This window comes from Xiphophorus hellerii, chromosome 2 (genome assembly GCF_003331165.1).
Source record: "Xiphophorus hellerii strain 12219 chromosome 2, Xiphophorus_hellerii-4.1, whole genome shotgun sequence".
Taxonomy (NCBI): Eukaryota; Metazoa; Chordata; class Actinopteri; order Cyprinodontiformes; family Poeciliidae; genus Xiphophorus; species Xiphophorus hellerii.
In genome coordinates this window covers 3,144,754-3,170,136 of record NC_045673.1, presented here as the reverse complement: position 1 = coordinate 3,170,136, position 25,383 = coordinate 3,144,754, and the positions used below count along the sequence as shown (strand labels likewise).

General features: G+C 37.5%; 1 protein-coding gene across 5 annotated transcripts in view; it reads right to left on the bottom strand.

Moving 5' to 3' along the window:
- The window catches only part of cbfb (core-binding factor subunit beta), a 42,795-nt gene that overhangs the window by 10,195 nt on the left and 7,217 nt on the right, over positions 1–25,383 (bottom strand). For all 5 annotated transcript variants that reach the window (XM_032580568.1, XM_032580567.1, XM_032580570.1 and 2 more), the window contains exons 3-4: positions 23,322–23,438; positions 2,203–2,319 (exon numbers count right to left, since the gene is read on the bottom strand). In XM_032580568.1, the coding sequence (XP_032436459.1) occupies positions 2,203–2,319; positions 23,322–23,438 (234 nt within the window). The remainder of the gene's footprint in view (positions 1–2,202; positions 2,320–23,321; positions 23,439–25,383) is intronic.

The following is a 25,383-nucleotide window of genomic DNA, read 5'->3' as shown; positions in this document are numbered from 1 at the left end:
AAGTAGCCACGCACACTCCAAAAAATTACGTTTTGTCTCTCACACACTACCAAAAACTCTCGCATACTCCAAAAAAGTAGCCACGCACACTCCAAAAAATTACGTTTTGTCTCTCACACACTACCAAAAACTCTCGCATACTCCAAAAAAATAGCCTCGCATACTCCAAAAAATTACGTTTTGTCCCTCACACACTACCAAAAACTCACGCATACTCCAAAAAAATAGCCTCGCATACTCAAAAAATTACGTTTTGTCTCTCACACACTACCAAAAACTCTCGCATACTCAAAAAAATTACATTTTGTCTCTCACACACTACCAAAAACTCACGCATACTCAAAAAAATAGCCACGCACACTCAAAAATTACTCACGCACATTCAAAAAATACTCAAATTGCGTATACACACACTACTAAAATGTCACACACACACACACAAACGTTAACTTTCTCGCTCACATACACTACTATCAGCTCGCTCACATACACTGTACTAACAGCTCGCACATTCACAAACGTTAACTTTCTCGCTCACATACACTACTACCAGCTCGCGCACATACACACAAACGTTAACTTTCTCGCACACATACACTGCTAACAGCTCGCACATTCACAAACGTTAACTTTCTCGCACACATACACTGCTAACAGCTCGCACACACACAGACGTTTATCTCTCACATACACAAGACTAAAGTTGAACACACACACAGTACTAAGACTCGTTTTATGTATGTGTGAGAGCGAGACTTTTTATGAATGTGTGAGAGCGACACTCTTTATGAATGTGTGAGAGCGAGAATCTTTTTGAATGTGTGAGAGCGACACTCTTTTTGAATGTGTGAGAGTTGTCACGGAAGAGGCGGGGCATAATTTTTGGATCAAACTGCGCATGCGTAGATCCTAAACTATAAGTTTCGATTGTTGACTCACTGTATGTTCTATTACTTAGTATATTTGTGCTTTTAAATATATATAGAACGTTTAACTTTCTTGTAGATTAAATGTGCTATAGAAATAAATGAATCTGATTGATTGATTAAAAATAGCAAAATTCCCAGTGGACAGATTGTACTACAGCAATTTTGCTATTTTTAATCAATCAATCAGATTCATTTATTTCTATAGCACATTTAATCTACAAGAAAGTTAAACGTTCTATATATATTTAAAAGCACAAATATACTAAGTAATAGAACATACAGTGAGTCAACAATCGAAACTTATAGTTTAGGATCTACGCATGCGCAGTTTGATCCAAAAATTATGCCCCGCCTCTTCCGTGACAACTCTCACACATTCAAAAAGAGTGTCGCTCTCACACATTCAAAAAGATTCTCGCTCTCACACATTCATAAAAAGTCTCGCTCTCACACATACATAAAACGAGTCTTAGTACTGTGTGTGTGTTCAACTTTAGTCTTGTGTATGTGAGAGATAAACGTCTGTGTGTGTGCGAGCTGTTAGCAGTGTATGTGTGCGAGAAAGTTAACGTTTGTGAATGTGCGAGCTGTTAGCAGTGTATGTGTGCGAGAAAGTTAACGTTTGTGTGTATGTGCGCGAGCTGGTAGTAGTGTATGTGAGCGAGAAAGTTAACGTTTGTGAATGTGCGAGCTGTTAGTACAGTGTATGTGAGCGAGCTGATAGTAGTGTATGTGAGCGAGAAAGTTAACGTTTGTGTGTGTGTGTGTGACATTTTAGTAGTGTGTGTATACGCAATTTGAGTATTTTTTGAATGTGCGTGAGTAATTTTTGAGTGTGCGTGGCTATTTTTTTGAGTATGCGTGAGTTTTTGGTAGTGTGTGAGAGACAAAATGTAATTTTTTTGAGTATGCGAGAGTTTTTGGTAGTGTGTGAGAGACAAAACGTAATTTTTTGAGTATGCGAGGCTATTTTTTTGGAGTATGCGTGAGTTTTTGGTAGTGTGTGAGGGACAAAACGTAATTTTTTGGAGTGTGCGAGGCTATTTTTTTGGAGTATGCGAGAGTTTTTGGTAGTGTGTGAGAGACAAAACGTAATTTTTTGGAGTGTGCGTGGCTACTTTTTTGGAGTATGCGAGAGTTTTTGGTAGTGTGTGAGAGACAAAACGTAATTTTTTGGAGTGTGCGTGGCTACTTTTTTGGAGTATGCGAGAGTTTTTGGTAGTGTGTGAGAGACAAAACGTAAATTTTGTCCTAAACGGCCCCTCATACCTACCTGCGCTCGCTCATCATCATACTCCAGATATCCCATCCCGTCCAGCCGCTGTAGGTCAATCCAGCCTCTCCAGATCACACAAACCCCATTCAGGATCATAGGCGCCTTTAAATAGACCTGAGAAGACAGAGACACAGACTCCTGTTAGTTGACGCTGCATCACATCTGAAACACCATGATGAACAAATCCTGCATTGCTCCACAAACTGAAACAAATAAACACAAAAGTAAAATTAAATATTCTCTTTTTTCTGGGTGATGAAAATTTCAGTATTTTTGATCCTGTGTAGCAACCAAGCAGCTTGAAAATGTTGCCAGTTTCACATGTAATTTGTGTATTTTAAATGTGAATAAAAATACTCAAACTCAGGAAAATAACTTAAAATCAGAAGTAAGGCACTTTGGAGGCAATTCAGGGACTGGATATTCCTGAGTTGCTATTTCGTCGGTTTGCTATATTGGATCCCACAAACATTTTCTTGCAGGTGCAAGAGTTGATAATGTATCGTATGATTCACTAGTGTCCACTTCAGTGGTCTGTGTGCATTAGTAACATAAAAACCCATAAGAAACACAAGAAAATGGTTTTTAGATTGTTGTCCACTGTGCATAGAAGGGCAAGTGCAAATTTGAATTATGAAAATAAATATGCTTAATGGAAACAGTAATTTTGAAAAGAACTCGTTTTTTGATAAAACATTTGTGCCCTAGGATGAGATGGTTTTTCGGCCGTATTGACAGTGTATTTCGCAAAACTGAAATGGAAACACTTTTATCACATCACGAGTCACATGATCATCAACCGGATGTTACTACTGCTGGAGGAGATGAAGAAGATGACAGGAAGTGGTTGGGGGATGATGGTGCAGCTTGTCACGTAAACAAACGTATTCATGTGTGATTTTAATTGTGTTTCTTTTTTAATAGAAGCAATGAAATCACTAAATTATGTTCTTTTTGGCATTAGCAGTTTTGCACACATTTGTAATCGGAACACAGCTATTGAAATTTTTTGAATGTATTCCTCGAGTAAAATCATTTTATTGAAAAACATGAGTTTTTCCAGAACTGACGTGTTTCCATTAAACAAATTTATATTTTTTTTCTGAATTTGAATTTATGTGGTCAAAGGAACTGCAGCTTGTATAACAATTTGGTTATCAAGTGACTTTCACAGTTCCAGGTCAATATTTTGATGAATTATGGACATAAATGACCATTCACTACTCAAATATCACATTTAATTTAATTGTATTTTTTTTCTCTCAGACTTCCACCACACCATGTTTTCACTGGTTGTGGTTCTGGTCCCTGTTTGGGTTTATGATATTTGAGAGAATCTGAGAAAAGATTTTCTGAAAGTATACAACCGAGAAAGTCTGAGAAAACATTAGAAAACTCATTTAAGTAATCTCTTGTCAAAGCGGCTGTAAAATATGGGGGCTGCAAACCGACTCGTGTTTGGTGGGAAACCAAACAAGCCAGAACAAGCTATTTTATTTCCAACTAAATATTTTAGACATGTTGTGTTGGTGCTTTTTTTTTTTTTTTTTACAACCGTTGCTCCAGGAAAGGAGAGAAATGGAGCATTAATCTATCCGCAGTTTCCAGGTTTTTCTCTGCTCGTTAAAAACGGAAAGCTGTGGCGTTGCCTCAGGTTTCAGAAGATTTTAGAAAAATATAAAAACAAAAAATCAGCTGCTCTTCTTTGACCTTGTGCTGCCTTGTTTTGTCTTCATCTGGATCAAATAAAGACAGCAAGAGGAAAAACTCAGATAATGATGGATTTCGTTTTTATAAAGTGTTTTTTTGTTGATTCAGCAGCGCTGTGAGGTCAGTTCAGACTTTGTCTGTCTTTGCTCTCCAGGTTGTGTTACTCACTCTATGGCTCAATTCCAGAGGGAAAGCAAAGTAAATATACAGTATGTGTGTGTTTACATGAGGAGGAGGAGGAGCCCCACACACATCTGCACCGTCACAGAACCATTTCTTTGTTTGGATTTGCTTGAATTTCTCAGCTCCAGTAAGAACAACCAAACTGTGTCCCAACATTTTGCAAAACACAGTGAAAATATTTAGTCAAGAACAGACAGAGAAAAACAGTAAAAAGGCATTTAGAAAAGTAAACCTCACCAAAAGATGCTAGAAGCTGATTTTAATGATGAATTGCCTTTGTGAGAATCTAAAAACAAAATAAGATGTAATACTGCCTTCTTAATTAGAAATATTCAAGTATTTAGTTCTGTTTTGGTCTTGGACATATTCTAATACCTTCATCACACTATTAATCACCTTCCTTCCATTTACACTGCATACAAAGTTTTCAGCATGTTTTGTACATGCTGAGAACTTCCTCAGTGTTAGGATCACAACTAAACATGTAAACGCTAATCAAATGTTTCAATAATAATCAAAGTTAACATTCATTAATCTTATAGCATGCAGATGCTCTGTCTGCACTGATGATGATCCACTCAATTCAACATGTTGTTTTTGAATAATTATGCTAATTATTATTTGACTGTTGAACTTTGAGCCTGAAATAGTCAGGCAACCACAAAGTATCGAACAGCCATGTAAGAAAACATTACCCACTCTGTCCATGCAGATATGATAGGCTTTTATGTATTTAATATGACTTTGTTTGTACTTAAATAATTAAAATTCAGAATGTTTGTGATTTTGTACACTTCAGATCCAGTTTACATACAGTTGACCACCACATGTTCACGGTTCAGTATTTATGGATTTGTGGTTGGAACATAACTCCAAATTATTTGCAGAAAATCGGCCTATTTGCGGGTAATTAAAATATATATTTTTTAAATTACGGCTTAGGAAGTTGAAATACTTTGGCACAATGTTACTTGACACACTATCAGCTGACTTTTGCAAAGCAGGAGTGGCATTTATTTTCCTTGATACTGATTAGCTGTGAGTGGAGGCAGATATTAGCTTCTGTGCTAGTGCGAAAACAGTTTCCACTGTGTGTACTAATGCATATTAGGTTATATTTGGTGTTTAAACTATTAAAACTGGCAGTTACTGGCAGTTTAAAAGAGAAAGTATTGACGGAGTTTAGCTAGTAGTCAGCTGTGGTCCCTAAAGCCTTCAAATACTAGGGGTCAACTGCAATTTTAAAACCAAGAAGGCCCAGATCAGTCATGTGTTGAAACCCTGCATTTACTGTGACTGTACAACAGATATAAGATGGAGGACGCAGTACGGCTGATCAGCTCAGTGTCCTGCTGACATCTGAGCATCATGCATAAAGATTAGACACAAGAAGAAGTCATAAATAAGTTCAAAGTCACGTTGTGTCCTAACCTGCCAGAATAGACCCACACAGTCTGTCAGCAAAACACACAAGTTGCATAAGAAATGGCAAATGTATTTGAGCGTAAATCTGCAAACGGTAACAGAGCAGCTCAGTTTTTCTCAGGCCTCAACAGTTTATAGATAATATTTTTATCTGTGTAAACACATATTTCAAAATGAATTAACAAAACCAAACACTCCTCCTGAAAAACACGCACAAACACAGATTATCAGATTTTTATGCACAGCATGAGAAGAACTCTACGTTCCTGCATTTTAGCTCCGGCTATTTTTGGACAGCCTCTCACAGGACCTCTTTTACCACAGCTACCCACAGTGCACCGGGGTTGCAGGGGAGACCGCACCCCAAGAGACTGTGGGTTTTGTGTTTATTCGAATGAATGTTTTTCTGTGTGTGTGTGTGGGTGTGTGTGTGTAAAAGCAGGAGAAATGGCTTCCACATCTGTGAGGCTGAACGATGCTTTTAAAGGAAAGCTTCATTTGCTCTGACAAGGAAAATGCGTTCATGTGTAGGGGTGTGTGTGTGTGGAGGTGGGCGTGTGTGTGTGTGTGTGTGGTGTGTGTGGGTGAATGTGTGTGTGTGTGCTCATAAGGGGAAAATATGTAGAAACGGCCCAACCACAGACTTCCTCCTCTGAGAGAACCATGTCAACCCCCACATCTCCATTTGCTGAGAGAAACATACGAAGACGTTGGAGTTCTCACACACTGCAGCACAGAAAGAAAAACAAGTCGAGTGAAATCGAAGGCAAAAGCTCCGCTGTTCTTTTTGGTTTTGAAAAAATTCTGCACCTATTTGAATATTCGGGCCGCTCACTCAGGTTTACAGCTTCAAGTGAACTCAATGACCTTCATACAATGAATTCATTTACGTTTTATCCACTTCCTACAGAACTAAATGAAAAATCCACGTGAATCCATCAAAGCTTAGTTATCTGAAGTTCATATTCACTCATCATGCACTTCAAGTCTGTATTCATTTTGGGCTTTAATTGATAAAACATCAAACAAAGTTACACTACATCTATTTTTACTCTAGACATGATTTTGCTTCTGGCAAAATTCTTGCTGAATATTTGACGCCTCTTTAGGGAGAATCACTAGAATTCATTCAAACTGGTTTGTTAACTGGTTTTTATTTATTTATTTCGAATAGCAAAAATTAAAAACAGGAAAAAATTAAAAAAAACAAATGATCATATCCATTGACATGCAATTTTACATAATTTGTTCAAGAAGGAGCACGTAGAAGATATAAGACCTTATGATTTCCTGCCCCTCTCATACTCATCAACTTACAAACATAAACTCTTAAATTATTCCATATCAAATGACGCATAAACCTCACATTATCATCCTGAAATATACAATCATTTATACATTTTTCATACCAGCAATTGCATTTTTGGTCTTTGAGACAAGTATCCTATATAATATATTTCCTAATAAGCTTCTTTTGAACAATTTTTAAGCTGGTTTATATTTGTACTTTATTTAAGCTCATCATCCAATCCATTCCATAAATTACTCCACACACTGATTTACAAAACTCTTTTAAAATAAAATACCCATTCTCTGTCAGCAAACATTTTTTTTGTATACTGCATGGCATTTAGTGGTTTCTTACTTTAGGCATAAATTGTACACGTATGTTTGAAGTATGTGTGGAGGACTCAAAGCAAAAAAACAAAACAAAACCATGTAGCATCTGTCAGGCATGGTGGTGGCAGTGTCATGCTTAGAAGCTGTTTCAATTCTCCAACTATTGCAACAAATAAAAAGCTAAATGGCAGGTACAACTATTGCAAGCATAAATTCAAACAATGCAGACAATAAAGCTAAAAAGTGTAACACTATTCTTATGCCGACGTTAGGATGAAGATATGAGGAGAATAGTATTTTCTTTTAGATTCAACTCCTAAGTTTGTCCTCCCACTTTTCCCACTTATGCCACTATGACCACATCATCCTCATCATCCTGATTTTCTGCTTTAGGCATTTAGATCACATCGTTGTGGCTCATGTTCAGGGTGAAGTTCCTGCCTAATCCCATTTTCTTGTATTTAAACTGGACATCAGCGTAGAACAGTGTACTCTGATGCGTTCGCTGAGCTTTGTGCTATTTTCAGGACTTCCTAGACGCTGTGTGTGTGGGTGTGTATGTGTGACGCAGATTCACTGGGATCTGTTGGCAAATAGCCTTTCATTCAGCAAAATACCAACCATAAAGTCAGCACAATCACCGTCATTGCACACACACAGACAGGCCAGTGCCCACGAGGTGTGCAAACACAATGGCTCTCTGTCTGTTTCTTAGCCTTGTGAGTTGTGGCAGTTTGCCTGTCCTGCTCTGCACACTGACAAACACACATTCAGATCAACACTAAGGCCGTCTTCAGACCTGATAGTCCTGTAGAAAAGCTGCAACATTTGTCACAGTTTCAGCTGCTGTAGTTCACTTTCACTCTTGTGTCAAACAGTCCAAAACCTTTTAAAAACCTGTTCCCCTCCTCACCTGTGGGGGCGCTGAACCAAGAACCACTGAAGGAAACAAAATGAAAACCTCTGAAGAAGACACTGAGCAAAACTTCCTTATAAACAAAAACGGAGTTGCATCGGATTTTAGCGACTGCAGGATTTCTGCTTCATGTTTGGTAAAACACCACAAACATTTTCTCCCACTAGTGCTAGGCTCTCATGTTTGTTTTTGTTCTATTTACCCAGAATGCCCCGCGCTATAATCCACTTCCTGTTTTTGGAGTGGTCTACGGTCCACTTAGCATTCACATATGCATTCGAACTTCAACTAAACCTGGATCCTGCAGACAAAAATCGCTGAAAACAGTCAGGAATCACTTCAATGTGACGCATGGATAATGGATTACAGGAAATATTTATTGTAGCATAGATTACAGCCATAAAACAGCAGAGGTAAGACATGAAATAAGCCTAATCTTTTTCTCTTCTCCGGCTGCTGGTTTGATAAGTTGCACTTAGAGCAGTGATACTTACACTGTTGGAAAGAACAGAGTTTGGGCTTTAATTTGAAAGGTCACCTGACCTACATTGTCATTGAGGTTTTTTCCAAGTATGTGTCTTTACCGGAAGCGCTCAAGTTGCACAGGTTAAACTTTGAGGTGAAACAGAAAAGTTTGACTTGATGTTATTCCCAGGTGAAATTTGTACTTTAGAGGTAAATGGAATGCACCGTAAATAAACACCTAAATGTATGTTCATATTCAGGTCCACAGCCTTTTTGTCAAAGGTTTTGATTAAAATTTAAAAAATGTTTCAATGCATGACAGGAAGACTACAGACGTCCACAAAGATACCTCTTATGGGTGTTTGCGGGCGTGTGTGTGTGTGTGTGTGTGGGCGTGCACATGCAATGTCTGAGGCTGGAGGCGTACCATGATTTCGCGCTATAATTATGTTATTATCCAGAGGAATGTTACATCAGAGAGAGTCATCAGAGTGACTGCGAAGCTGTTTGACTCCATTACAAAGACTCACACCAGCATCAGTGTGTGTGTGTGTGTGTGTCAGAGAGAGAGAGATTAAAGATGAGCTTTAAACACTGGCTGGAAAAGTGTGTGTCTGTGTAATTCACCCAATAAATGCGTGTCTGAGTCAGCATCCAGTCTTTCGTTCTCTTTCTTTCTTTTTCTTCCTTTCTCTTTTTCCTTCTGTCTTTCAGTTAGCTGTCAAAGGCTATCGCTGGATTCTCATAACAGAAGAGGTTTTTCCAGTAAAACTGTGTCGGGAACGCTGCCAGGACAATAACTCACTGAAGTGCATTTCACATTAATCACTTCTGATTCATGTTGTACTTCCATGGCACACATGGCGGTCCTTTCACATCCTGCAACAAAGACATAATAACTCCTCTGATGCTCTGAACATAGATGTGCCTTGGACATTATGTTGTCAGAGCGAATCAAACAGAAGCTGGAAGAATAAAGGAGCGAACGTAGCACAAGCAGACGAGGTGAAGAATTCAGTTTTACACAAACAGAAACTGTTCGTTCTAGTGAGAAAAAGTACTAATGTTTTCAGATATTCATAGCACAAACACAAATACAACAAGATGTGCAGAGAAACCTAAACTAATGGATTCAGTGTCAAATTCTTCATTCATTCTTCAGTTTCCTTTATAAGAAAACTGAAAAAAATTTATGGTATCCCACCATAAAAGCTGGGTTTGAAATGAACTATTGCAGATTAGATGTTGGTTAGTTAACTTTAAACATAAAGTCATAGGTTTGATCTTTATCCATTTTGTATTGTTACTAAAACATTTCAGAATAAGTTGGTCAGTTATCATGATGGAACAATATCAGGGTCCTGTAGAAGGAGTGTTTTCTAGATGACACTAAACTCTTGGCCTTAGACTTCAAGTATATTCAAAGATCCTAGCTTTACAAAAGCACCCACAACTCCAAATTGCACCTACGCTGAGCTACACGTTGGATAATAAATTATACTATGATTTATCTCAGATTAGATAAACACTCAACATTCCTTTCAGATGAGAATGATGATAAAAAAGCACAAGCAATGACTCATAAATTAATTTAACATCAGTCACAGTTTGACTCATAAAAATAGCAGATTCAAGCTTTAGTCTGTCAGTCACTTTGCAGGAGATTAGCAATAAATTCACTTGACTCTGGATTTCTAAGTGCATGTTAAGTTCTGCTTATAATTAGTGGTGCATGTTTTTAGACAATTTGTCATGTGAACAAAGTTATTAATGCCTGATTTTAATTTCCTGTTTAATGAAAATACAGCAATTGCGAAATCATGTTTTTTCGACATTAGCTGAATATCAACAAACGAGAGAAACTGCAGACAAGTCGATGCTGTCCTGGGACTCATCCAGCTAGTTGTCCTATAAGTTCAACTTAGTTTGGTTTTAGTTTTGGCTGATTAATGAATACTTTTCTGTGTGTTTTACAGGGAAAGTCCAGATTATTCAGAAATGTCCAGCAGTCATGTGCTGTGTGTGTGTGTGTGTGTGTTTGTGTGTTTGCAGCAGCTGTGGCGGCAGCAGGTGGAGATCAAAACGTTATTAAGCCTTCTGCTCCGGATCCCAGATTGAATCCAACCAAACATCCTTATACTTCTCTCTTTCAAAGCAAACACACACACACACATACACACACACACACACATCTGGTAAAACAACAAAAGAACAACAGCACAGTGGTCTCCTTTCTTATGATCACTCTCTCTTCTTGTCTATTCGCACCATGTAATTACGAAGACTGCAGAATATCATGCAACAAACACCCACGCAGCGTCACATGACATACAGTGACTCCTGGGTCATCTGAGATGATGACTAAAATGTTGTTGTTGCATTTGAAGGAAGAAAAAAGGCAAAAACATCACATCACATCACAGGACGTCTTTAAATCTGACTGTGCAAGAACATGTAGAGAACAAAGAGGAGCATCTTATTGGACACATTTTGTTCAAGTTGACTTGTGTTTATGTCCAGAGTAAAAACTTTCTCCAGTTATTTTTGTTCTGTTGTCTGATGATGATTAAAGTTCCCTTTGTGAGCAGGTTTGTCACCAAAACCAATTTTGCTGCCATAATAAATTATCGCAGAAGTTATCGCGATAAATGATAATATTGTTGTTTTGAGACCATTGTCAAGTAATAAACATGTAATGCAAGAACACATCAAACTTTAAACTCTAATGAACATTTAACAGTGGAACTGGAAGTCATTTTAAATATCCAAAATAAAATAAACAAAACAGCAAAAACAACAAATAAAATGAATCATGAAGTCTCTGTAAAAATAATTACTCTCCAGAAAAAAAGGAGCAGTTGAGACCAAAACACCAGACCTAAAACTTTTGTCATCCAGCTTTTGGTAGAAAGAGAAAAACAATAACTCATGCAAATGGAAATGAATGAGTCTGTTTTAATTTATCATGCGATTAATTGAATTATTGCTTATTGTATTAATTGATTTAATAGAATCACTAGGCTATTTGTGAGCTGAGTGAATTCATCCCAGGTCCCTCTGAGTTTTTAGCTTCTGGTTTAAAGCATTTACAGGCCAAACCATGCAACAAGTGAAAGTCCCTTTGGTTTTACATGTGCATGGAAATAATATGCAAATCCTGACATATGGCGGAGGCAGAGTTACTGAACAAAAAGTCCAGGGAAGGGAAGATGGTTAAACTGAAACAAATAAGTCAACAGGCCGTGACAATGATTAACAAATTAGTTTAAGGGGCATGGCATAAATGACATTTCAGAGAGTCCTATCAATGATTTAAGGACTTTTTGAGTCACAAAATATTTTAAAATTGTCCTCTAGTTGTTTTTTGTTTCATTTCCCCCCCCCAGATAACTCAAGCATCAGTTTCCTGATCTGGTTGGAATGTTTTTGGTGTCGATTTTATTACATTTTTTCAATTTTGTTTCTGCTGTTGTGAAATAAGCATGAATTATTATACTTAAAGAAGGAGCTATTCCGAATAGATGCTACAAAAAAATAAAGCAATGCAGTCATTAATTCGTCGGAGAACATGAGGAGTGCCAATAAAAATGTTCTCAAAGTAACATGTGTAAATTTTTGCTTGTGTTTGTTTAATTAACACTCCTGCTTGGTTGTTCATGTAATTGTTGCATTTTTCTGTATATCTCATCCATTCATTCGTTTAAGCTAAGTGCATTAAATGTTTTAAAAATGAGCAAAAACCTCAAAGTGCTAAATGAAAAATTAGCTCCAGTTTTCGCACATTAGTGCCTTCGCAGTAGGCTAGTTATTAATTAGTTAACTGGGTGAGTAGGCATTACATTAAGTAAATAAGAATAATTAACTGAGCTATTAAAAATGTTGGTATACAAGGAGAAAAACTGGTAAGTAAATAACTTCTGCTACTTCTGCTAGGCTGATCAACAAAAATTGTAAGTTAATAAGTTAAGTAAACAAAATCTTATTTATGAGACAAATGTAACACATGAGTCAAATAAAAAGTTTCCTTTACGTCATCTACCGGCACAGAAGCTGCATGAAAAATGATCTGAAAACACAGCAATTATCTTGCTCCAGATGTTGGGGTCCAACATTCCTGACCTTCCCTTTATTCTTTATTCAAATTGTAACGTCACTGCTGACAGAGGACCAGAATGCACAAATGTTGAAGTACTTTCTCTGTACTTCAACAGTACTTCTGGCCTCCACAGAAACAGGAACACACACCTTCAGGTCCAGGTGAGACGAGTTTGCAGACAGTTACTGGAGCTCAAGAACTGACACACAAGTGCTGGATTTCACACCGGGATGAAATCAGTTTTCTGTCTGACTTTCAGCACCTCCAATCATGTGTGCACAAAATTTACTCAAACACAAAGACAGCGAGTCACACAAAGAGATCATGAACAGGGACCAGCAGATGGGACCGGGCATTGTTGGAGAGGGTGTGGTCATCGATTTAAGGCCTGAAGGAGGCAATCTGATACGCCGTGGGAGGAGGAGGAGTGTGTGTGCGTGCGGGTGTGTGTGTGTGTGTGAGTGTTTGGGTGTGGAGAAAAGATTGTTTAGGTGCATTGATGTCTGGGTGACTCGGAGGTAGACTCACTTTAACGGATTTAAGCGAAACAAGACTCATTAAAGCCCAGTAAACACCCGCTGCCCCCTGCTGTGGACGCAGGCCTCACATCACACTCATCCAGAGGAGAAAATGTACAGACGGAGAGCAGCAGTCGCAGAGGGAACCAATTAGTGGTCTGGCTTTGATGATGTCACTTCCGCTCAGAGGGAAACGTGATCCTGCACCCTCGCCCGCAAACACACACAGGCTTGATGTTGCTGTGACAGGAGAGTCCTTCAGGCCTAGAGCTGATGAATAAATTAGAGGGCTGCAGAGGTGTAACCTGAAACTTGATTTTAGGGGGTTTCTGAGAGCGACTGAGATCACTGCCAACCGCAAGGACGCAATAAATCTGACAAAACAAGCTGAATGAGCCGTAATTTGATCTCATTTTCTTGATCTGGCCGATGGGATAGGAGGAGGAATAAATAACAGCACAGATCCTATTTTCCACGTTGACTAATTTTATCATTATTTACAGCTTCACCTGTGAGCTGCTGAGCATGTGAACCAAAGAATCCCTTCTACTAATTCTGTCAAGTTTCTCTGTGTAGCACATTTCATCAACAAGGCAGTTCAAAGTGCTTAATATCATGAAAACATCACCAACTATGAAACAAGCAACAAACATTACATTTTGTCTCACACCATCATGAAAATCATCAATATACAGTATATCCAATTATATATCAGTGATCAATGTTCCAGTTATTATTAATCAGAAGCAGCTTTAAACAGCTGGATTTTTACTCTGGACTCAAAGGAACTCGGTGTTTCAGCTGTTTTGCAGTTTTCTGGATGTTTGTTCCAGATTTGTGGTGCACAGAAGCTGAATGCTGCTTCTCCATCTTTAGCTCTGGTTCTAATTCAGAGCAGAACCAGAAGACCCGAGAGGTCTGGAAGGTTGCTACGACAACAGCTGATCTTTAATAAGGCAGTATTTTGTGTTTTCCAGCCACCACCAGAATAATTTTATAGCACAATCAAGTAATTGTGTTTCCTTCCACTGAGATAAAAAGTTACTTAAAGGAAATTTAACTTCGTAATTCAACACTTTGAAATTTGATCTCTGTCTCATTATAAACTCCTGCTCTGTCTGAAGCTCCACCTTCAGGAAGTCATCACAACATGGCTCCTCTATTAACTCTTTAACAATGCTTTACCAGCGTTGCACTGAGAAGTAGCTCCTATAGAGAGCTGAGCAGATGCTCAGTTCCATCTGGTGTTTGCTAATTGCTGCTGGCTAGTCTGAAGGAGCTGAGTGAGGGAGTTGAGGGGCAGAAGTGCTCTGTGAAACGGAAGCTCTGAAGCTTGAGGAGGAAGGCGGAGCTAGGTCCAACCAGGAGTTTTGCACAGGTGAATGGTTGCCATGGAGATTAAAGGATTTCTCAAAAATGCATGAAATAACCAAGGCAGCACTCCAGGTGGGTTTAGAAGGAATAACATTACAGCATGAAAAAGTTCAAAAAAGTTGATTTTACACAATTTTTTGAAAAAAAAAAAATTAAACAAATTTAATTTATTTTGGTTCAGGGATTTATAGATTAATAAAAGTATTTTGAAGCCTATTGACCTACAGGGAGCCGGTGGAAGGACATTAGATTCCTGCTGTATTTTGCGCTAACCTTTCTGTATACTGCGCTTTGTAAAAGCATTCGTGCCCTTTGAACTGTTTCACTTTCTGTCACATTTCAACCACAGATTTCTGTGTTTTTCTTTGAGATTCCCCCTGACTGTCGTTTATAGATCCCCCTTTCACTACAGCTGCTGCTCCTTTGGGGAGTTGCTCATTGTTCTCCACTAAACATCTCAACATCAGTCAGATTGGAAGGAGAGCGTATGCAAACAAGTTTCAAGTTTTCTAACAGATTGTCACTTTCACTTAGATCTGGGCTTTGACTAGTCCATTCTAACACATATATCTGCTTTTGATCTAAACCATCGATTGTAAGTGATACCTTATCATTTACCCTTTACATTTTTCCATCATTTGTTTTTAAAGTTGCACCACTTTTATATTTTATATTTTTGTACATTTTGTTTTCAGAACTGTTATAACTAAGATAACTGTATAAAAAGTTTAGTGTCCCTGAATTGTACACTTAAAGCACAAATGGCAAATAAAAAACCTTAAATTTTCTCTCATTAATGTTTCATTTTTGCAGTTGTGCAAGATAAATTACACAAAAGTGGATTTTAATTTCATTAAGTAACTTCTGAATCCAGTTTGTTATCTAGAGTAAACCAGACTGAGTACAAATTCCTACTTCATTTTTAGTTTCACTTCCACTTTATATTTATACACTGCATCAATATCTGATCCTTAGCAACCATGTAGTAACAGTGGAGAGGAACAAGAACCAGAACCAGAACCGGCTGACTGGTTGAGAGGACAGAAACCAGACCAAGGAAGACACCGACACATTGAACCAGAAGTACTTTCCATAAATTTAACAAATACTGTATAAAGTTAATGGCAGCAGTTTCTCCTTTGTCCAGAATCGACACATTAGCTGCGTTTCCATTACAAACATGTGCAAAACTTTGTCAATATTCTGCTATTGTCAAAATAAAACACAATTTTGCAATTGCAATGTTTCTATTAAATAAGAAATTAAATTAAAATAATGTGAATAAGTTTGTTCACACGATAAGACATTAAAAAACATGATCCTCTAACTACTTCCTGTCGTCTTCTTCTTGCATGATGTGGAAAAAGTTTCCATTGCATTTTTACAAAGTAAACCAATTTTGACACAGTCATAAAAAAAAACACACCTCATCCAGGCGGCAAAACTTTATAGAAAAGCTAGAATTTTTTCTAAAATGTTTCCATTTTTACACATTTATTTTTGAAATATCAAGTTACCTGAAACACAACTATAGTTAAACACAGAAGAACTGAGTTCAATGTTCCTTCCATGGTAAGAAAAAAGGCAGAAAATGTCAAATAATAGCAGAAGAAAAACTAATGGAGAGTAGTAGGAGAAACGAGTGGTAAAAAGTGATGGTTGTCTCAGCCTCTGTGTGACATGAAAAGAAGAAAAAGGAAACTGAAAGGAGCGTTTATGGTCATTAAAACAATAAAAGAAATCAGGCTTTTGGAAATTTGCTTAAGCATAAATCCATCATTTCTATGCAACATTCATATCTCATAATCTTATATTAGGTTTAAAACAAATTTAAAACCCAACTCCTACAAACATAATAAACCAGAAAATTACGTGAAAGTGATTTCCTTTAGTTTTATTATCAGGGCAAAGTGAACAACTCTCAGTAGTCAGCTCACAGTTTAAACTTTAGAAAGTTTCTCAAATTTAATGAGACGTTGATAAACAATGTTGAGCTTCTCATTTTGGGTCTGCCCCTCCACCACCCACTCACTCTAACCACAAATCTGTCTTTACGCCTCCCTTCAGCCTCTGCTTCAGGTTTATTTTGCAGTTTGTGTCACACTGCAGACACACCGTGCATACACACTCAAATCCAAGTCTTTCCTCTCTGAATCTGCCTTGGACTTTATTTGCAACAGATGGTCTATTAAAGCCTCTTTATCTTGATGCTTCAGTGAAAATGCAGAATCAGTCGTTCTCTTTTTACAGCCGGTACCACCTCAATAAATACCAAATACTCCAAGTAGATCCGGCTTGATACACATTACTACACACAGTTTGTAACTTTATAGTTTGTTGTGCTATGTCACATAAAAAACAGCAACAGAAGAAGTATGGTGGACCCCCGGTACATGTGGGAGTTAAGAACCACAACCAGCCGCTAATAGCTGAAATCTACAAATACTTGAGACTCCCTCTAAAACACATATAACTGCCCATTTTAATAGTTCAAACATCAAATAAACCTCAATATGCATTAACACACACGGTGAAAGCCATCTTGGCGCTACAATAGAAGCTAACAGCTACAGTGTAGAAGTGCACCTTGATATTTCAGCTTCCGAAACGGCATTTTCTTTAAAATATTTAAGACACGCTTGTCGAAAAAAAGTGCCTGACGTAAAAGTGAAAGTATATTAGTCTTGTGCTTCTAGACTTTTTTCGGTCTCAACTTTGTGTTGTTGTCATTGACAGGAATTTAAATATTGTTTGTCTATTTTTGTTTTGTACGTTTTTTTCCCATATTTGTGTAGTTTTTCTTTTTTGATTTGTGTAAGAAAAGTTTAACAGTTGCATTCTCCAGAAAACTCACTGGATGCACTGTAAAACATTTACTTCTTGCTTCACTAATGTTAGTTTGACAAAGCACTCCATTTTTACTCAGAAGGGGAAACTTTCAGTTTGTAGTTGAAAGATAACAGAAATGTTCCTAAGCGTTGGAATTCTGATAGGAAAAAGTCAGAGGCTTATTCCCGACATTATGAAAATCCAATATGGCTGCCTTCCATGTACGCTACAGATCATGTGTTTCATTACATCTTCCATGCACTCAATAATAAATATTTTTTTTAATATAGTTAGCATTTAGTGAACATGCAGCTGCATGGTTTGAAAGTACAACATGCAGATAAATGCATTTTTATTAGATTGTGCTGTTGATATTAGTTGATATTAAAACACAAAACAATCAAAAATAGTTAATCTATTGGCTCCTGGTGTCATTAGAGATGCATCCCAGTACATTTCATTGTATTTACCTTGGGAATAATTGATACCAAATTTTCCAGTAAGTACCTCTGCATGTACTTGAATTAATTTTGAAGCAAAGTTTGAGATTCTTGGTGGTTGATGAGCAATCAGCTTTACATGCTCCACTATTTAACTTCAACACCTTGTTTTTAAAAAGCTGTTAAATTTGAGTGATTTTATGACATTAAAAAACTTTGGGAATGCATTTGGTGCAGCTTCACATGAATCCAACCTTAATCCACTCAAAGAAAAACAAAAATGTTGCCAGAAGCGGATTTTTAAAAAGGCACTAAAAGAAGTTGAAAACATGTAAATATTTAAATTGATCATGTTTTACTTCCTATGGTTTCCACCGTCGTCCATTAAATTCAGCAGAAGCAGATTTTGTGTCACGTCTCAGAGACAAACAGCCGTGATCATCACATTCCTTTCCCCCGGCTCTTATTTTCTTTAAGGAATGAAAAACATTTTTCCTCTGAAAACATGAAAAACCACAGGAATCATAAGCAAAATAACAAGTTGGACTATTTAATAGAGTGATTTTAAGACAGATTAATAAATCTCTGGCTCAATGGAAGATATTAGTTACAAGTCTTTGTTGTTTTTTTGAGAAAAATTGGTTAATTGTATTTCTTTAAAGCTGACAAAGAAAGTCAATCCACTGATTTCCCACTGGGATGCTATTGTGACTTTTTTTTTAAACTCCAAGTGTAGCTGAGAGTCATAATTAGTGAGCCGGTTTGATTCCTTAAAGTCTCTGTGAATCTCTAAAGGTGACAGGTCAGCTTCTGGTGGCTCAGTTCATGTCCTCCGCAGATGTAAGGTTGTGTTGCCCGTTAGCAGCGAGCTCTGAGTGAACCACAGCTGGCTCCCATTAGCTGCAACAACACAAGGAGCCAGAGCTCACACACACACACACACACACATGCCCACGCCCGCACGCACACACACTTTATATTCAGTCGCCAAGTCTAACCTGGCTGGGTTGCCCGTCTGGTTTGGCACCATCTGTGTTTGGAAATGCAGGCGGGGAGAGGGGGAGCGGATGGAGGGATGGAGGGATGACTGAGAGGAAGAGGGAGTGGGGGATGTACGGCGGGAACGGGAACAAATCAGAGAAAAGATCGCAGTAGAAAGACGGGAAGAGCAAACACACACGAGGCGTGGATGTTTATGCAAAATGACAAAATCTTACAAAGTGTTCATTGTCTAGTTTCTAGTGGAAATATCTTTGCAAACTTAAATTAAGACAAAACTAACTTACAAGAATCTCTTCACCAAGATATAGGAGCTCGTTTTAGGTCAATAATTCCTTAATATTTATTTTTAAAAAGTAATAGTTCCACTGGAAGATTATTTCACTTATAACATCTTGAATTAGTCTTGCACTTTTTCCATCAATATTAAGGAATAATTGACTTACATAAGCTCCTATATCTTGTTGAAGACTTACTTGTAAGTTAGTTTTGTCTTATTTTAAGTGTACTAAGATATTTGCACTAGAAACTAGACCAAAAATACTTGGTAAGATTTTGTGTTTTTGTAGTGTGTTTATGCAAAATATGTTGTAGAAAGTATTTTTTTAAATTAATTTTTTAAACAAAAATAAAAGAAGAATGAAAACGATGGAAAAATGTAGCTTATTTAATGTTCATTTCATTTTAGTTTGTATGAAAAGAAGAACAGAAAGAAGTGTAAAGTTATCATATTTGCCCCCTGGTCAAATAAAAACTCTTTCTCCAACTGAGATTCATAAAGACACAAAAAACTTTTTGTTCTCTGCACATTTCCAAATTTCCTCTGCGGAGTATGCTGCATATCTGTTCAATAATATGCATGTTAGATAGAATTGAAAGCAGACAGTCACTCTACAAAACATTTGCTGCTGTTCTGAAACATTACTCCAAAATACTCTAAATAAACAGAGTTACACATGTTGATGAATTTCATGGAATTACATGAAACACACAGCCTCCTTATGAGACGTTAATTATATTTCTAATGGATTTCTAATAGATATACACACAACACAAAGTTATTTAAGTGCAACTTGTAAAGTAAGTAATGTCCAGCAACCGAGGTGTGAGCATCAGTTAACGAGTTAAAGTTGTGACGTTAATTAAGCGAAGAAGCTGCAGACGAACACAGTATCTGTTCCTGGGCCTGACAGCAGCTTCCTGCAGGAGGTCCGCAGGGATCATGATCAGTGTGTGTGAAACCAGATCCCGATAGAGCAGCGCTGCAGAAAATCTGCACAATTAAAGGCTCTTCTAAACAGTATCGCCCACCCCAACCCCACCCACCGAGCGGATCTTTGCTTTCAGGAATCCACATTGTCGCTTTTGTAAAGTGGAATATGAACAATAATAATAAAAAAAGATGGAAATGGATGCAACTCTGAGTACATTTATTGAAGGTGGAAGTTAGTGTGAGTAAGAGAAGCAGAAACTTTAGTCTACTTCAACAGAAGGCGCCGTAAATGTCTTGGTATTGACGTCTCCTGGCCTCATTAAAACTTTATGCATCTGTGAGCAGTGTTAACGTGACAAAAACAAACCGCCTTCAAACACATTCTTTCTGCTTTTTGTCTGACACCGGTAAACACCAGCAATGCCCAGCACACACCCCTACACACTCACACACACACTGGTATTAAATAATTAACAGTTTGAGATTAGTCAGTCAGCCTCAGGCCATGGAGGTCCATCGATTCCTCAGAATGAATTTTTAATGAGCCGCCAGTTGGCATTCATTTCAGCTGGCCAGTGTCCGTGGACGTGGCGCATTCACACACACACACACCCACACCCACACACCCGCCACACACACACACTCTGGGGGAGACAATTACCATGCAAATGAACGCAACATCACTGATCTACTGAACAGAGGGCGTCACCCTGACAAACCTTTATGTTGCTCAAGTTTGATCTTAAACAAGCTTTAGTGAGTGCAGCTGCAGAAGCAAAATCTTACTAAGTATTTTTGCTTTAATTTCTAGTGCAAATATCTTAGTACATCTGAATAAAGATAAAACTAATTTACAAGGACTTTTCAGAAAGATGTAGGAGCTTGTGCTACTTTTGCTGTCTGAAGAAATGCACAGCTTCCAGTCAAAAACAACCAATCAGAATTAGGAGGAAGGTCTTAGTGCTGTCAATCAACCTTGTGTACGCTGCTCAATTTCTTTCTTTTTTTCTGACTGAGTGGTGTATTTCTGCAGTTAGTACTGGGAGCACTGGGAGAAGGCAGAGGAGCTCAATTTTTTCACAGATTACCTGTCTATATTGATATTACGTTGTCACAACATAATAGTTTTAACAAATATATAAAAAACAAGGATGACCCTCCCTCTCGCCTGAAACGTTCACTGGAGATAAGCACCAGCACCCCCCTGACCCCATTAGGGCCGAGGGTGTAAGAAAACGTAACATATATCCTTTTCATAAAACTTACATGCTGCACCTGTAATCTTGCTGAAAAGTTGTTTGCAAGTTAGTTTTGTCTTATTTCAAGTCTACTAAGATATTGGCACTAGAAACATGACCAGAAATACTTGAAAAGAGTTTGTGTTTTTGCAGTGAGGCTTTTATTGAGTTTGTGAGGTGTGATCTGGGTCTGAAATCAGGAGGAACCACATAAATAACCCTATAAAGTCTCATGTGTCCAAAACACGATGCAGACCACAAAGAGCCTGAACCGTTCTTATTCAACATGACAGAAAGGATGTGTAGTGAAGTCCAAAATCTTCAGTCATCTTTATGTTTTGTTTCCAGTTAGACTGGACTTCTTTGTAATCTTTTAAATTAATTTTGAGAGCTCTTCTTCTTAATTTAATTTGAAACTATTAAAAATCTCCATTGCAACAGTCCGACAGAAAATGCGACAGCAGTGCCAACAAGGTGACTCCCAAAGCACTGTGAGCTGGAAACTTGGCACAGCGTAGCTAATCTGAAGAAGATTGATGCATCAAGTCCTGTTCTAGATTTATTTCTATTCCTTCACTAAATGAATTTCAGATTCTGTTTATCTGTTGGAGAAAGTATTTTAAGCTGACACTTCTTTTTTTGTGACTCACTGCAAAAACACAAAACCTTATTACGTATTTTTGGTCTAGTTTCTACTGTAAATATCTTAGTACATTTGAATTAAGACAAAACTAACTTGGAAGCAACTTTTCAGCAAAATATAGGAGCTAGGTTCAAGTGAATAATTCCTCAATACTGATGAAAAAGTTCTAGCAATAAGTGGATTTAGTACTTTTTCATCAATATTAAGTAATTATTGAGTTACAACAAGCTTTTATATCTTGCTGAAAAGTTACTTGCAAGTTAGTTTTGTCTTATTTCAAGTGTACTGAGATATTTGCACCAGAAACTACGATTTAACATCTTTGCAGTGCACACAACGTGAAGCCCAGAAGATCAGATTTGAATCCCTAAAAGGGGATTTTTCATGCTCTCTCTGTCTATGCACTGATTTTCTCCAGTTTTGCCCTCAACATTCAAAAATATGCTTGTTAGGTGTATTGAGATTTCTGCATTGGTTTTGATGTGAACGATTGTGTGTTTCTTGTGTTGAGTCTGTGATGGACTGACGACTTCTCCAAGACAAACACAACCTTTCACCCACTAACTGCTGGACAACCAACCCACAACCCTGCTGTCACTGTCAAGTCCAAAGATTGGACTTAAAAAGACTGACAGGGTGTCAGAAAGTCTGAAGAACCTTTGAAAACCATTAAAACTCCAAGAAAATGTGGCGCCTTAGAAAGTAAATATTATAGAGATTAGGAGATGGTCTAAAACTTTTACAAAGTACTGCTTGTTCGGACAATTTGTGACATTTTCATTTCTCAAAATGGTCTTTGAAAACAGGAAGTGAAAGCAAAGTTGCTCACAGAAAAGAATGCTTTTTGTTTTAGCAACTTCAAAAAGCAGTGTACTTACATAAGTACACTGTAAAACACAAAATTGTAATTATTTTTGTCTAGTTTCTAGTCCAAATATCTTAGTAGATTGGAAATAAGACAAAACTAGCTTACAAGTCATTTTTTCAGCAAGCTTTAGAAGCTTGCCTAGAGTCTATAATTGCTTAATATTGATGACAAGGTACTAGTTTCCCTACTATATAATATGGGGAAAATGTCTTGTTATAATTGTAAAAAATCTGCCAATGGTACTAGTTACCTTTTCATAATTTTTAAGGAATTATTGCCTTAAAACAAGCTGCTATTCCTTGCTGAAAAGTTACTTGAAAGTTAGTTTTGTTGTATTTCAAGTGTACTGAGAAAATTGCACTAGAAATTAAACCAAAAATACTTGGTAAGATTTTCTGTTTTTGCAGTGTGGCAACTGTGACATCAGAATTTGACAAACTGAGATCACATAATGCTTCAAATCCAGAGTTTGCAAAAGTTTGCAAACTGTAGAAAACATATTCCAATGTGAGAAAGTTTGACATGAAGGTCGATCTGAACCGAGCAGAGGGAGTTGTTTTGTTGTTTCACTCATCCTACCTTTCCTGTCTCTCTTTCGAAGTCGACGTATTCCCGTGATGGCACCTGCCTCTGGTCGCCATGGAGATTGGCTGGAAAAAACTGCAGGGAGAGGTTTGTTCCTGTTGCCACGAAGGCCTGCAGACAGAGAGAGGACGATATCAGGATGGACCCAGAAATCTTAAATCTGATATCCTGTGGGATTTTTAGGACGAGGAACTTTAAATTGTGGGCCTGGTGAAAGGATTCATTCTGGAAACTTTGTTTGGGAAATATTTTAGGCATTTCCCACTGGAATGATTCCTCACATTTGGGATTCCTCTAGAAATAATAACTCATGACTGATCTGGAAATGCTTTAAAGTAGGGCGTGTATTGTTTATCAATTATTTTGAAAAATTTACCATGACAAGAATTTTGATTTATTGTTCAATAAATCAAAATACAATAAAAAAGTATATTACCGTACTTTACTATTACCATTACTATTTTGTCCTCTGTTTCACAAGAGCATCACTAAATACCAGTAAATTAAAAAATATGATTAAATACAGTTACTGTGTGAAGTTTAGTGACATAAATAATGCTTCTTTAGTGAATGGCATCTGGAAGAACCTGATTTCAAATGTGAATGTTTGTGGCATTACTGAGCCATCCAGTCGCAGCCACTCTATCTGCTAAATAATAGTGTTTTTAGGATCTTTTTAATTATCATAATAATATGATAACAATTAAGATTAAGATTTTAATCTGATCAGAATAAAGTCAGAATTTTATTCTCAGAATAATTTTTTTTTCATGTACCATCATGTAAATGCAGTCTTTATTATCCCAAATAAATCTGGGACAAGCATTCAGTATGGATAAGATGCACCTACAAAAGTTTGATTCTCTATTTGGATTTTGACATGGATTGACACAGAAATAGAATTTTGAGAAAAAAGTGAGAATTATGATTATTTTTATTTAAGTGGTTTTAATCCTCTTCCATAAAAATGAGTATGAATACTTTTGAAAGGCGGTGTGTTGTTTAGAACAAAGCAACGTGTCCAGTCGTGACTCTGACTGCTCACAAAATGAAACGGTTGCTTTCGTTCCTCAACAACACTCATACATACAAACATATAATCAAATCATACAGCAGCTTTCGCCATTCCTTTCATTTCTTTAAAATGGCTTTGCGCCATAACGAGATGCATCTCTGTCCAGATGCACAGTAACACAAACGAAATGAAAAAAGCAACAGAATGCATTTCTGTCCGGCAGTCATGAAGCGATAAATTACAGGGAAGCAGAAAATCCAATTAGAGAATTTGAGTTTTTCTCGGTCTCGCTGTGTCTGTATGTCTTTTGTCTTTGCGTGTGATATATGTTGCTGAGACGGATCGATACTAAGGGCTTTAGAGATGGGACTGAAGATGGAAGCATATGAATTATGCACCCTGTCAAATGTGGAAGACTGAGAGGATGAGAAGGGAAAAGTGAATAAAACAGAGGAAGGACAGAACAACACCGAACAGATGAGAAGAAATTAAAGGGTTCGAACTCAAAGAACGCCCGAGTCATCATTTCTGCTGGATTTGAAGTATTGGATTACAACCATCTGATTCTAATTTGCTGCCTACTACTGCTGGCAAGAATGAGACGGAGCAGAGAGCCAGGAAAGAGAGAGGAAAGATGGAGGGAAAATGAAGGGAATAAAAATAAAGGGGATGAAATGAAGCAGGACGAAGGTTGGAAAATAAAGCAAGCTGGATCTGAGGAAGAGTGAATAGGAACAGAAAGAGGAAATGGAAAGAAAAAGACGAAGAGAGGAAAGGAAATGAAATAAAAGAAGGGCAGCAGGAGGGAGTGAGCACAGAATCATGGAAATCAATAATAGTTTAGAAAGCGACTCATCTCTAATGAGCTGAGCTGAAGATAATTTAGTTCAAATTATTGTTCAATTTATCAAATCAATCCTGAACGCTTAGAGCCGTGCTGCGAGTCCCGACACTCAACTCTTCCTGTATGTGTCTGTAGGAGGAAAACTATTTAAAACACAAACCTGCAAATACAGCAAACCAATTTCACATTTATTAGGA